At 48.4% G+C, this 13,877-nt stretch overlaps 1 protein-coding gene and 1 long non-coding RNA gene across 2 annotated transcripts in view; one reads left to right on the top strand and one right to left on the bottom strand.

Moving 5' to 3' along the window:
- LOC308572053 (hydroperoxide isomerase ALOXE3-like) overlaps nt 1–13,877 on the top strand; it is a 34,538-nt gene that overhangs the window by 3,402 nt on the left and 17,259 nt on the right. The window contains exons 2-3 of the mRNA XM_081167872.1: nt 11,892–12,096; nt 12,832–12,913. Of these exons, the coding sequence (XP_081023998.1) occupies nt 11,892–12,096; nt 12,832–12,913 (287 nt within the window). The remainder of the gene's footprint in view (nt 1–11,891; nt 12,097–12,831; nt 12,914–13,877) is intronic.
- Nucleotides 7,476–10,412, bottom strand: LOC308572320. The gene is made up of 3 exons (XR_014001715.1): nt 9,735–10,412; nt 8,867–9,100; nt 7,476–8,385 (listed from the first exon to the last, which is right to left on the bottom strand). It is a non-coding gene; the product is annotated as an uncharacterized lncRNA (long non-coding RNA).

Below are 13,877 nucleotides of genomic sequence, written 5' to 3'. Positions count from 1 at the left end.
CAGTGGACGTATCATTTTTGTGCTTCATGCTGTGGCCACAGACATGTGATCTGATGGTGAATTTGGGGTGACCCAATGCAAAAATCCTGAGAATCCCTGTGGATCCATGCTTTGTAACCACGTTTTTGCACCATTGCAGCCCCAGGCAACAGTGGGTGCGTGATTTTTTTTGGGGGGCAGGCTGTAGCCATGGACATGCTATGTGCTCTGATGGTGAATTTTGGCTGACCCAATGCAAAGATCCTGAGGATCCATGTGGACCCATACTTTTTAACCACGTTTTTGCACCATTGCAGCCCCAGGCAACAGTGGGTGCGTGATTTTTTTGGGGGGGGGACAGGCTGTAGCCATGGACATGCTATGTGCTCTGATGGTGAATTTTGGCTGACCCAATGCAAAGATCCTGAGGATCCATGTGGATCCATGCTCTGTAACCACGTTTTTGCACCATTGCAGCCCCAGGCAACAGTGGGTGCGTGATTTTTTTTTTGGGGGGGGACAGGCTGTAGCCATGGACATGCTATGTGCTCTGATGGTGAATTTTGGCTGACCCAATGCAAAGATCCTGAGGATCCATGTGGATCCATGCTTTGTAACCACGTTTTTGCACCATTGCAGCCCCAGGCAACAATGGGTGTGTGATTTTGGGGGGGGCAGGCTGTAGCCATGGACATGCTGTGTGCTCTGATGGTGAATTTGGGGTGACCCAATGCAAAGATCCTGAGGATCCATGTGGATCCATGCTTTGTAACCACATTTTAAGTGGGGAGGGAAGGAAAAACACAGAAGGCTAAGAATGCAGGAGAGGGCTATAACGTGAGGAAAGGAAGGCAAAAGTTTCCCCCCACCCACCCACACAAGCCAGCCAGCGTGCTCTCTCTCTCTCTCTCTCTCTCTCTCTCTCTCTCTCTCTCTCTCCCTCCCTCTCCCTCCCACCAGCATGGCAGAAGAAAGCATTTTAACTGCATTAAGAACTATTTAGCAGCGAAACCTAAGCTTTGCCATCCCTTAAGAGGTACAGACACTGTAATCTTCCAGATCGCATGAATTTACAGGCAAAACACTGTTTAAGGATTTCATCCTTTTAAATGGAAGAAAGCATATTTGAATGCTGTGTGTCTCCAAAAACAAAAAGCAGGAAGTCAAACCTGTAATCTCTCTTCCCTTCACAAACATTGTTCCCTCCGGAGCAGGGAGAGGATAGAAGGAGGGACGCTCCTTTCCTTTCCTCTCTTCTTGCCTGGAGGGGAGGGGCTTTCCCTGCTCTTTGTTCCGTTTGAGCAAACACAGTAACGGAACAGAGAGGGTGGGCAGTAAGACCCTGAGGCAGAATGCAGGAAAGCAGCAACTTCCTGTCTCACGGAGCTCCCTTCTCCCTGAAGCGCGGTTTGATTTTTGCCTCATTTTTCGGCTCCAGGGACCACACATTCGCTGCATAACACGCACAGACATTTCCCCTTCCTTTTTAGGAGAAAAAATCTGCGTGTTATAGAGCGAAAAATACGGTATACACAGTCATACCTCGGGTTGAATGTGCTTTGGGTTGAGCGTGTTTGAGTTGCGCTCCACGGCAACCCGGAAGTAATGGAGTGCGTTACTTCCGGGTTTTGCCAATCGCGCATGCGCAGACGCTCAAAATGATGCCGCGCGCATGCGCGGAAGCGGCAATACACGACCCGCGCATGCGCAGACGCGCCGTCACTTGTTACATTCGCTTCAGGATGCGACCGGGGCTCCGGAACAGATCCCGTTCGCATCCCGAGGTACCACTGTACATGATACTCCTGGTGGCCAGGGTGAGAACTTCAATACACAACACCCCTCCCCACCGAGATAAGGCATCAGTTACAATCGTAGTGGTTCCATTACATACAGCAATACCCTTGTTTTCAGTAAGGCACATAAGCATATTAATTGACCCTATTCACCATACAGCTTTACATGTGCAGTTTGTCCGGTGAATATAGTCTTTTAAATAAGCTGGGTGCTTGGAAACCCGGCCAGTATCAGAGTCCGGGTGGCCGCCCGATTCTGGCTGCGACTGTGGTGTGACCAAATGTGGCATTGAGTTCCCTGGCTCCGCTGCTGTCGAAGGAACCACCGAGAGTGGACTTGGCAGACCGTCAGGCACAGCAGTGATCCGAGTCTCTGGAGAGCCAGGCAGACCCACTGAAATGGCTCGGCTCCATACCCTCAGTTTGTGAGGAAGATGTAGGTGGAGCCTCGCCTTCCATTAGCGACCGCTCCAGAGCTGGGGCCACAGTTGGGGGCCCAGCGGTAGTGTCCAAATCCCTAACCCTGCGCCTTAGCTGGTCTATGTGCCAGCACCACAAGTGTCCGCTCTCGAGGGCCACCTGGTAAAAACGAGGCCCCATGACTCCCACTACCGTGGCCGGCACCCAAGGAATGTCCCAAGGTGAGAACTTCAATACATAACACTAGACATCTGTGGCAGGAATAATAATAATAATTTATTATTTATACCCCACCCATCTGGCTGGGTTTCCCCAGCCACTCTGGGCGGCTTCCAACAGAACACTAAAATACAATAACTATTAAACATTAAAAGCTTCCCTAAACAGGGCTGCCTTCAGATGTCTTCTAAAAGTCTGGTAGTTGTTGTTCTCTTTGACATCTGGTGGGAGGGCGTTCCACAGGGTGGGCGCCACCACCGAGAAGGCCCTCTGCCTGGTTCCCTGTAATTTCACTTCTCGCAGTGAGGGAACCACCAGAAGGCCCTCGGAGCTGGACCTCAGTGTCCGGGCAGAATGATGTTCCACCACCTGAGTTGGAGCTCCCCAACCCTCCCTTTGTATTCCTGCACACAGATGCAAACACACACACACACCACGTCCACATCCTTGAATTTTGCTCCAGGCAAAATGGAGACCGACACAGTCTCACGCCCTTCCCTGACCTCTCCACGGCTGCCCAGATCTTCAGGCACGAAAAGGATGCAATTTGCTTCTAAAGCACATACCAGTGCATAAATGCTTGAACATGGGGGCTAAATACCACCACTATGCTTCCCTCCATCATCTCCCCACTGCCACCGGCAACAAATACAGAAACTATGTAAAGGTCACCATACTACTGCAAAAACCAGGGGTTGGCAAACTATGGCCCGGGGGCCGGATGCGGCCTGAAAGGGTCACGAATCTGGCCTGCACCATGCTGAGGTAAACTCCGACGCGGCCTTTCATTCATAGAGCCACCGCTGACATGCAGCCGGCCATGGCTCCCGCAGCAGCGGGGGGCTGAGCAGCTAGGGGGCCGGCGGCTTTGGTGAGCTCGTGGCGCTGGCGCTGAGGATGCAGCTGAAGGTGGGTTTCCTCTTGCGTGTGGTGCTGCTGCTGCTCTGGTCGTCGCTCTGAAGAAGTGTGCATGCACACGAAAGCTCATACCAACAACAAACTTAGTTGGTCTCTAAGGTGCTACTGAGAGCAAATGATATAATGGCGGTTATGTTACGGTATTATTTGTTGTTGAGTCATTTAGTTGTGTCCGACTCTTCGTGACCCCCTGGACCAGAGCACGCCAGGCCCTCCTGTCTTCCACTGCCTCCCAAAATTTGGTCAAACTCATGCTGGTCGCTTCCAGAACACTGTCCCACCATCTCGTCCTCCGTCACCCCCTTCTCCTTGCGCCCTCCATCTTTCCCAGCACCAGGGTCTTTTCCAGGGAGTCTTCTCTTCGCATGAGGTGGCCAAAGTCTTGGAGCCTCAGCTTCAGGATCTGTCCTTCCAGTGAGCACTCAGGGCTGATTTCCTTCAGAATGGAGAGGTTTGATCTTCTTGCAGTCCATGGGACTCTCAAGAGTCTCTTCCAGCACCATAATTCAAAAGCATCCATTCTTCAGCGATCAGCCATAATAATAATAATAATAATAATAATAATAATAATAATAATAATAATAATTTATTATTTATACCCCGCCCATCTGGCTGAGTTTCCCCAGCCACTCTGGGCTGCTCCCAATCAGTGTTAAAAACAGTACAGCGTTACATATTAAAAACTTCCCTGAACAGGGCTGCCTCAAGATGTCTTCTGAATGTCAGGTAATTATTTATCTCTTTGACATCTGATGGGAGGGCGTTCCACAGGGTGGGCGCCGCTACCGAGAAGGCCCTCTGTCTGGTTCCCTTTAGCCTCACTTCTCTCAGGGAGGGAACTGCCAGGAGGCCCTCGGAGCTGGACCTCAGTGTCCGGGCTGAATGATGGGTGTGGAGACGCTCCTTCAGGTATACAGGACCGAGGCCGTTTAGGGCTTTAAAGGTCAGCACCAACACTTTGAATCGTCCTCGGAAACGTACTGGGAGCCAATGCAGATCTCTCAGAACCAGTGTTATGTGGTCCCGGCGGCCACTCCCAGTCACCAGTCTAGCTGCCGCATTCTGGATTAATTGCAGTTTCCGGGTCACCTTCAAAGGTAGCCCCACATAGAGCGCGTTGCAGTAGTCCAAGCATGAGATAACTAGAGCATGCACCACTGTGGCGAGACAGTTCGCGGGCAGGTAGGGTCTTAGCCTGCGTACCAGGTGGAGCTGGTAGACAGCTGCCCTGGACACAGAGTTAACCTGCGCCTCCATGGACAGCTGTGAGTCCAAAATGACTCCCAGGCTGCGCACCTGGTCCTTCAGGGGCACAGTTACCCCATTCAAGACCAGGGAATCCCCCACACCAACCCGCTCCCTGTCCCCCAAAAACAGTACTTCTGTCTTGTCAGGATTCAACCTCAATCTGTTAGCCGCCATCCATCCTCCAACCGCCTCCAGACACTCACACAGGACCTTCACCGCCTTCACTGGTTCTGATTTAAAGGAGAGGTAGAGCTGGGTGTCATCTGCATACTGATGAACACCCAGTCCAAACCCCCTGATGATCTCTCCCAGCGGCTTCATATAGATATTAAAAAGCATGGGGGAGAGGACAGAACCCTGAGGCACCCCACAAGTGAGAGCCCAGGGGTCTGAACACTGATCCCCCCACCACTTTCTGGACACGGCCCAGGAGGAAGGAGCGGAACCACTGTATGACAGTGCCCCCAGCTCCCAGCCCCTCTAGATGGTCCAGAAGGATGTTATGGTCGATGGTGTCAAAGGCCGCTGAGATATCCAGCAGAACTAGGAAACAGCTCTCACCTTTGTCCCTAGCCCGCCGGAGATCATCAACCAGTGCGATCAAGGCAGTTTCAGTCCCATGGTGAGGCCTGAATCCCGACTGGAAGGGATCCAAATGGTTCGTTTCCTCCAGGCGTGCTTGGAGTTGTTCAGCAACCACCCGCTCAATCACCTTGCCCAAGAATGGCAGATTTGAGACTGGGCGATAGTTGGCCAAATTGGCCGGGTCTAAAAGATGTTTTTTTAAGAAGCGGTTTAATGACCGCCTCTTTCAGCGGGTCTGGGAAGGCTCCCTCACAGAGGGAAGCATTCACCACCCCGCAGAGCCCATCGCCCAGCCCTTCCCGGCTTGCTTTTATCAGCCAGGATGGGCAAGGATCAAGGAGACAGGTGGTCGGTTTCACTTGTCCAAGCAGCCTGTCCACATCCTCAGAGGTAACAGATTGGAATTGATCCCATGTAACAGGACCAGACAGAACTCTAGCACTCTCCCGCCCTGGCCCTGCTCCCACGGTGGAGTCTACCTCCTTCTGAATCTGAGCGATTTTATCTGCAAAAAACTTTGCAAAAGCATTGCAGGAGATCTTGGGGTCCCTACCAGGCCCCGGTGGTACAGGTGGTTCCGATAGATTGCGAACCACCTGAAAAAGTCTCCTGCTGCTGTTTTCTGCAGATGCAATGGAGGCGGCGAAGAAGGCCCTCTTCGCCGTCGCCATTGCCACTTGGTAGGCTCGGCGTTGAGCTCTAACCCGTGTCCGGTCTGATTCAGAATGAGTTTTCCGCCACCGGCGCTCTAGCTGTCTCAACGATTGTTTCATCACCCTCAGCTCCGGGGAAAACCACGGGGCTGTCCGGGCTCCATGCAATCGGAGAGGGCGCTTCAGAGCCAGACAGTCAATAGCCCTGGTTAACTCCGCATTCCAGCGTGCCACCAGGGAATCAGCTGAAAGGCCATCAACTTGGGATAAAGCATCCCCTACCACTCTCTGGAAGCCAATTGGATCCATTAAGTGGCGGGGGCGGACCATCCGAATCAGTCCCACCTCCCTGCAGAGGGGAAGGGGCGCGGAGAAGTCCAGTTGCACCAGGAAGTGATCTGACCATGGCACTTCTTTCATTTCGCTTTTAGTTAGTGTCAGATCACCAACATCCATAGAGGTGAACACCAAATCTAAGGCATGTCCACGGCTATGGGTTGGGCCAGACTTATTCAGGGACAGCCCCATGGAGGCCATGCTTTCCACGAAGTCCCGAGCGACCCCTTGTAAGGTCATGTCGGCATGGATGTTAAAATCCCCTAGGACGACCAAGCTAGGTGTCTCCAGGAGGACATCCGCCACGACCTGAAGCAGCTCGGGCAGGGAATCCTTGGTGCAGCGGGGAGGTCGGTACACCAAAAGGAATCCTGTACTGCCCCTATTGCCCAACTTCCAGAACATGCACTCAGAAAACTGGGTCTTCCCAATAGGACGCCTGGTGCAGACTAATGACTTCCTAAAAATCACTGCAACCCCCCCTCCCCGCCCACATGACCTGGGTTGCTGTGCGTAAGAGAAACCTGGTGGACATGCAGCGGCAAGGACAGGCCCATCTGCTTCATCCAACCAGGTCTCTGTCACACATGCCAGGTCAAATCCTCCATCCACTATCAGGTCGTGGATGGCAGTGGTTTTATTCATCATTGACCTGGCATTGCACAGCAACACTTTCAGGTCATGTGGGTTTCCCTTGCTGATTACTGTATCCTTCCGGTCAGGACCAGACCTGGAGGCAGGGATAGTCCTCAAACAACGACTAAACCAGCCTCCTCGGTAATGACATGGTCTGGTCTTAGCATAACTCCTCCTCCTGCCCGTGATCACTGAGATCGGGTGTCCCAATACATCCCCCCCTGTGGAACCTGCCCCACCCAATCTATTGGCTGAGGCCCACTCCCAGGCAGCCATGACCCTTCCCCTTAAAAAGCAAAATACAAACTATATAATAATTTAACAGAATAATAATAATAATAATAAAACAAAACAAAACAGAACAAAACAAAACAAAGCAAGAAACAATAGCGCTGATTAAATGCTTAACCCCACCCCAAGCAAAAATAAAATAATGAAATAATATAATATAAAAAACAACAACCACCATTTAAGGTGCTGCAAATTAAAAGCAATTAAAAAAAATAAAACCATTTTGTCCATTTCTGCCGGTAGCTGCTCAGGCCTCGAAACTGTAGTGGTAGTGCAGGCCCCGCCCCCTAGGCCGGATGGAGTTGGCAGGAGAGGGAGCGGTCCTCCCAACACTCACGCGAGCAGCAGCAGCAGCAGCCGTCCAGCTCTCACTTCCATACATCACTACTGGGAAAACCATTGCTTTTACTATACGGACCTTTGTCGGCAAGGTGATGTCTCTGCTTTTTAAGATGCTGTCTAGGTTTGTGATTGCTTTTCTCCCAAGAAGCAGGCGTCTTTTAATTTCGTGGCTGCTGTCACCATCTGCAGTGATCATGGAGCCCAAGAAAGTAAAATCTCTCACTACGGTATTATATAACTGTTAAAATTTGAAAATCAATAAAAATCATTTTCAAAAAACAACCCCCCCCCAACATTCTAACAAAATCCAGGCTGCATTTCTGAGTGCAAGAGCGATAATGGGACATTGAAGGGCAGGGGAAGTTGAGCTGGTGCTTAACCCTTCCCCCACCGCCTGTTTTCCACTCTGTATCCTGCAACGGATTGCCCTTCTGTAGGGAAATCAGGTGGGTGTTTCCTCTTTTCCCCAGAATTGAGTATCATGGCTTCTTCCTTCCTTCCTTCTTTGCTGTTGGCAAACCCCTGGTTCCCGTAACCAGAGAATATCCGGAAGAACTAGGTTGTGAAACTTACGTTTTCTTTCTTAACTTAAGTTGCACTCTGTTGCAAGCGGCTTTTGTAATGCTCTTGTTCTGAAGAAAATCAAGTCCAGCAAAGGAATGCAATATTTTTATTTATTGCATTTATGTTTCATTTATTTATGAATGAAGGGTATGCAATCAGTGTGGATGAGGAAACACAGCCCTGGGGCCAAAATGCAGTCTTCCGGTCCACTCTATCTGGTCCTGGAGAGTCTCCACAGGATGCACCCCTCCCCATGTGACTTCACAATGGTGGAAAACATCCTGGAATTTTGATAATACTTCTCCTTTGCCCAGGTGGAGGGCAGAGGAATGTGCAAGTATGTGTAGGAATTGGTCTACTGTACAAAGGTGAAATTAAGATTAATTGCTCTGCCCTACCTTTGCCTTGCCAACAGAGGCCCATATAGTTAAAGCTATGGTTTTCCCAGTAGTGTTGTATGTAAGTGAGAGCTGGACCATAAAGAAGGCTGATCGTCGAAGAATGGATGCTTTTGAATTCTGGTGCTGGAGGAGACTCTTGAGAGTCCCATGGACTGCAAGAAGATCCAACCTCTCCATTCTGAAGGAAATCAGCCCTGAGTGCTCACTGGAAGCAAGCTCATCCTGAAGCTGAGGCTCCAAGACTTTGGCCACCTCAGGAGAAGAGAAGACTCCCTGGAAAAGACCCTGATGCTGGGAAAGATGGAGGGCACAAGGAGAAGGGGACGACGGAGGACGAGATGGTGGGACAGTGCTCTTGAAGCTACCAGCATGAGTTTGACCAAGCTGCGGGAGGCAGTGGAAGACAGGAGTGCCTGGCGTGCTCTGGTCCAGGGGGTCACAAAGAGTCGGACACGACTAAACGACTAAACAACAACACCTTTGCCTCTGACCAGCCCACCATCCGCGTGTGGCCCCCTGGAAGGGAATGAGACCCTTGAGCTTCCCCAGTGATGGATTGTATGGCTCTAGATGGACCGATGGTCTGACTCAGTGTAGGCAGTTCAGTGTGGTGCAATGGTTAGAGTGCTGGACTAGAACCTGGGGGAAACCAGGGTTCGAATCCCTACTCGGCCACGAAACTCACTGGGTGACCTTGGGGGCCACTCACTGCCTCTCTCTAAAGGGAAGTCCTCTTTCTGCATATAACTGTTAGTTCTCCTTCTGCACAAAACTGCTGCATTATGGGGAAGCCTTGCTCCTCTTTTCTCTTGCTTTCTGAGAAGTCTTGCTTGTAGGCTTTCCCCTGCTTTTGCACACACTGCAAACCTGCTCTTCATGCCTAGCTGACCACATCTACAGAACTTGATTGTTACATTGTTTCATGCTATGATCAATCATTAGTAACAGACATCCTAAGCTCATGGAAAACAAACTGTACCTGCTCTCCATGCCTAGCTGACCACATCTACAGAACTTGATTGTTACATTGTTTCGTGCCATATTAATCTCTAGTTACAATTTAATTAGGAGGCTTCATGCCTGTCTAGTTCCAGCTTCGATTCCCAGCCTTTACTCCATCGATGATAAATGATCACATGTAATCCCCACCTCTCACATGTAATTCCCGCCTTAGTACTTATGTTAACCAATCAGCAACAAGTTTCTTTGTGTATCAACCAATCAGCCACAGGCCCACCTGTGGCAATGTTTGTAATATTCAATAAAAGAGGCTTTTCAGGGTCCGCCCAGAGAGACGCCTCATGTTGCACCTGCCTCTCTCGTCTCCCGTGATTTTTCATTCCTACATCTCTCAGCCTAACCCAACCTTTCAGGGTTGTAGTGGGGATTAAATGAGATGGGGTGACCTGTGTACACCCCGAGAGCAGCTTGGGGGGAAAGGAGGCCCCTGTGACCTCTGGATGAGGGGTAGTACATAAATGCAATGAATGGATGAATGGGCCTCATCCACACCTATTGCATACCCTCCAGCATTTCTCTGATGAAAATAGGGACATTCTGTTCTACATCAGGAAGATTCTGGGGTATTGGGTCCCTTGATGGGGAGTTGGACCCCCAAATTTTCTTATAATGTTGCAGGATTCTCAGTCAATAAGACAGACACCAGGTTCTCTGAGGAAAAGCCTTTGGTTTATTAATCTCCGCAGCTGACTTCAATGGGATAGCTCCCAAAAGCTGAGCGTCGTACCCAGATCAGAGCAGGGTTTTAATAGTGCGAGACAAACAACTATCAGCAGAATATATGACGACATCCAGAACAAGATAGAATTTTGCAAGCAAGCAAGCAAATCACAAGAGTCCCATCCCACCAGTTCCTCTCCTGGGGAACTTGATTTCCAAGCAAGTTTCGAGATAAGTTCCCTTCTCAAGATAAGCTCACTTCCCCAGTACGTCTCCAAGCACAATTCAAAGTGTTGGTGCTGACCTTGAAAGCCCTAAACGGCCTCAAAGGCCCAGTAGACCTGAAGAAGCATCTCCACCCCCATCGTTCTGCCCAGATGCTGTCCAGTCCTGAGGGCCTTCTGGCGGTTCCCTCACTGTGAGAAGCAAAGCTACAGGGAACCATGCAGAGGGCCTTCTCAGTGGTGGCACCCGCCCTGTGGAACGCCCTCACATCAGATGTCAAAAACAACTACCTGACATTTAGAAGACATCTGAAGGCAGTTCAGGGAAGTTTTTAATGTGTGACATTTTAATGTATTTTATTTTTATTTTTTTAAATAAGTTTTTATTGTTAAAATAATTCATCATTAATACACATATATTACAAATATACAAGCATACAAACATACATTTCGTACAATCCTTAAAAGTGTTCAAACATACCTACACTCAATCCCACAAATAGTTCCTTTCCCCATCACCATCCACCACCCCTCACCCCACCTTTGTGTTAGACTTCCAATCTACTCAACTGCAATTTCTTTCCACTTCTATTACTTTCTTTCACACACCTTTAACCTAATTTCATACTTCTTTTTCTATTACACATTGTTATCCATCTTATTTAGTATTTCAGTATTTGAAATGGAACTTGTTTATTCTAATAGGAGTTCTGATTTTTCGATATGGTTTTGCAAGTATCTTTTAAACACCTTCCAGTCCCTATCTATCTTCTCATTTGAGATCCTTCCAATTTCTCCCATTGTTTCTCCCATTGTCCCCGAAGGGGGCAATGACAATAAAGATGATATTAATGATATTATTATTATTATTATTATTATTATTATTATTATTATTATTATTATTATTATTATATTGTAGTACTCCAATAATTTGGCAAGCCACTCTATTTTTTCTCTATTTTCTCTATTTTTTCTCTATTTTTCTCTATTTTTTCCGGTACAATACCACTTATATTTATACGCAACAGTATAAATATTTAGACCTTATATTTATACGCAACAGTAGCCGTAAGGCTATTGATTGCGAAAAACTGGGAAAGTGGCATTTTTATGTATTTTTAATCTTTGTTGGAAGTTGCCCAGAGTGGCTGGGGAAACCCAGCCAGATGGGTGGGGTACAAATAAATAATAATAATAATAATAATAATAATAATAATAATAATAATAATAATAATAATTCCCCATTTCTTCCCAGAAACTGCTATCTTTGCAGACAGAGTTCTGCCCATCTTCTAATGACTCACCCATCGCGGGGGCGGGGTGGGGAGGCAAACACCGTCTCTGCTTCTATTTGGGGCAGGGGGTGCTGACGCAAGTAAATTCTATTTGTTGCACCCATCAATAACAGTAGATTAGTCCAACAAGCAACTAGCTGCCTGAGTGAGGATGGCTGCAGTGCCAAGGATGGCTGAGGACTTTGATAGAGCCTACAGGCTAAGTTAAAGGTGAGGTTTTTCACCTGGAGTTGAAATCTGTCTCTTTATCATCCCTTCCTGCTTTCTAAGGCTGCCTCTGGATCTCCCAACTTTTCTGTTGCAGGTGAGGGACTACGAAGTCACCTGTGAGCAGGAGCTGGGGGAAATCGTGCTTCTCCGTCTCCACAAAGAAGTTGTATCTAATCTGCTGTCCACTAGCTGGTACTGTAGTTTTGTCACCGTGACGTCCCCCAAAGGAGAAGTCTATAGATTTCCATGCTATCAGTGGATTGCGGGCTCTGATACCCTGGAGCTGAGGGAGGGATCGGGTAAGTAGACTTGCTGAGAGAGAGAGAGAGAGAGAGAGAGAGGAGAAGGTCCCTACTTTGCAAAATCATCTTTTAGCCTGTTGATTGTCTGGACAGCATGCCCGTCCCCCCAATATAGTGATCAATGGTATTTACTGTTCATAAGAAAATATAAACTACAGTGGTACCTTGGTTCTCAAACTTAATCCGTTCCAGAAGTCGGTTCCAAAACCAAAGCGTTCCAAAACCAAGGCGCCCTTTCCCATAGAAAGTAATGCAAAATGGATCGATCCGTTCCAGACTTTTAAAAACAACCCCTAAAACAGCAATTTAAACATGAATTTTACTATCTAACCATAACATGATCCATAAAATGAAAGCAATAAACAATGTACTGCAGTCACACAATCAATCAATCAATCATCCAACCAACCAGTAGCTGAACTGGGTTCCACACAGTCACAAAAACAAAACAAAAAAGAGCCGCAGAAACGCAAAATAAATAGCAAAAACAGACAGACCTCAGTGTAACACTCAAAACGGAAGCGTGGCACTCAAAACGGAGCATGTTTGGCTTCCGAATAAAGTTCGCAAACCGGAACACTTACTTCTGGGTTTGCAGTGTTTGGGTTCCAAGTTGTTTGAGTACCAAGGCGTTTGAGAACCAAGGGACCACTGCACCAGATCTGAACCGAATGAAGCAGGCTGACATAATAAACACTATCTCTCTCTCTCTCTCTCTGTGTGTCCCTCCAGCGAAGACACCAGCTATGGATACTCTTCAATTACTCAAGGACCACCGGAAGAAGCAGCTTCAGCAAAGACAATCTTGCTACGAGTGAGTGTGGCTGCTGTAAACTTCTAGTCATGCAACGTGTGTGTGTGTGTGTGTGTGTGTGTGTGTGTGTGTGTGTGTGTTTGTGTGTCTGTGTAATGGATTCCTGTGTTCTGCCTCCAGCTCTCAGGGGTGTGTGTGTGTATCTGTTTGTGCTTCTAGCCCTCATTCCTTCCATGTCCAATGTTCAGAGTGCAAGTGTTGTTGCTTAGGCAGGTTACTGACGGGCACACTTTGGGGGAACCACAAGGTTTGTAGGGATGCAACAAATCATTCAGAGGAGGAAGCTTAAGTGAGCAGGAAACCTCTGTGCTCAGTGGACACAGAATGCTGGCTTACTGTTGGGGAGCAGGATGGGAAACCCATTTGTCCCAGTATACCTGAAGGAACGTCTCCACCCCCATCGTTCAGCCCGGACACTGAGGTCCAGCTCTGAGGGCCTTCTGGCGGTTCCCTCCCTGTGAGAAGTGAGGTTACAGGGAATAATAATAATAATAATAATAATAATAATAATAATAATAATAATAATTTATTATTTATACCCCACTCTGGGCAGCTTCCAAAAAAATATTAAAATACTGTAATACATCAAACGCTTCCCTAAACAGGGCTGCCTTCAGATGTCTTCTAAAAGTCTGGTAGTTGTTGTTCTCTTTGACATCTGGTGGGAGGGCGTTCCACAGGGAGGGCACCACTACCGAGAAGGCCCTCTGCCTGGTTCCCTGTAACTTGGCTTCTCGCAGTGAGGGAATCGCTAGAAGGACCTTGGTGCTGGACCTCAGTGTCCGGGAAGAACCAGGCAGAGGGCCTTCTCGGTGGCGGCGCCCCCCCTGAGGAACGCCCTCCCGTCAGATGTCAAGGAAATAAACAACTCTCTGACTTTTAGAAGACATCTGAAGGCAGCCCTGTTTAGGGAAGTTTTGAATGTTTGATGTTTTATCGTGTTTTTAATATTCTGTTGGGAGCT

This window comes from Podarcis bocagei, assembly GCF_964188305.1.
Source record: "Podarcis bocagei genome assembly, chromosome: 13".
NCBI classification, from domain to species: Eukaryota; Metazoa; Chordata; class Lepidosauria; order Squamata; family Lacertidae; genus Podarcis; species Podarcis bocagei.
The sequence above is the reverse complement of the archived record's forward strand: the minus strand, read 5'-3'. Positions and strand labels throughout refer to the sequence as shown.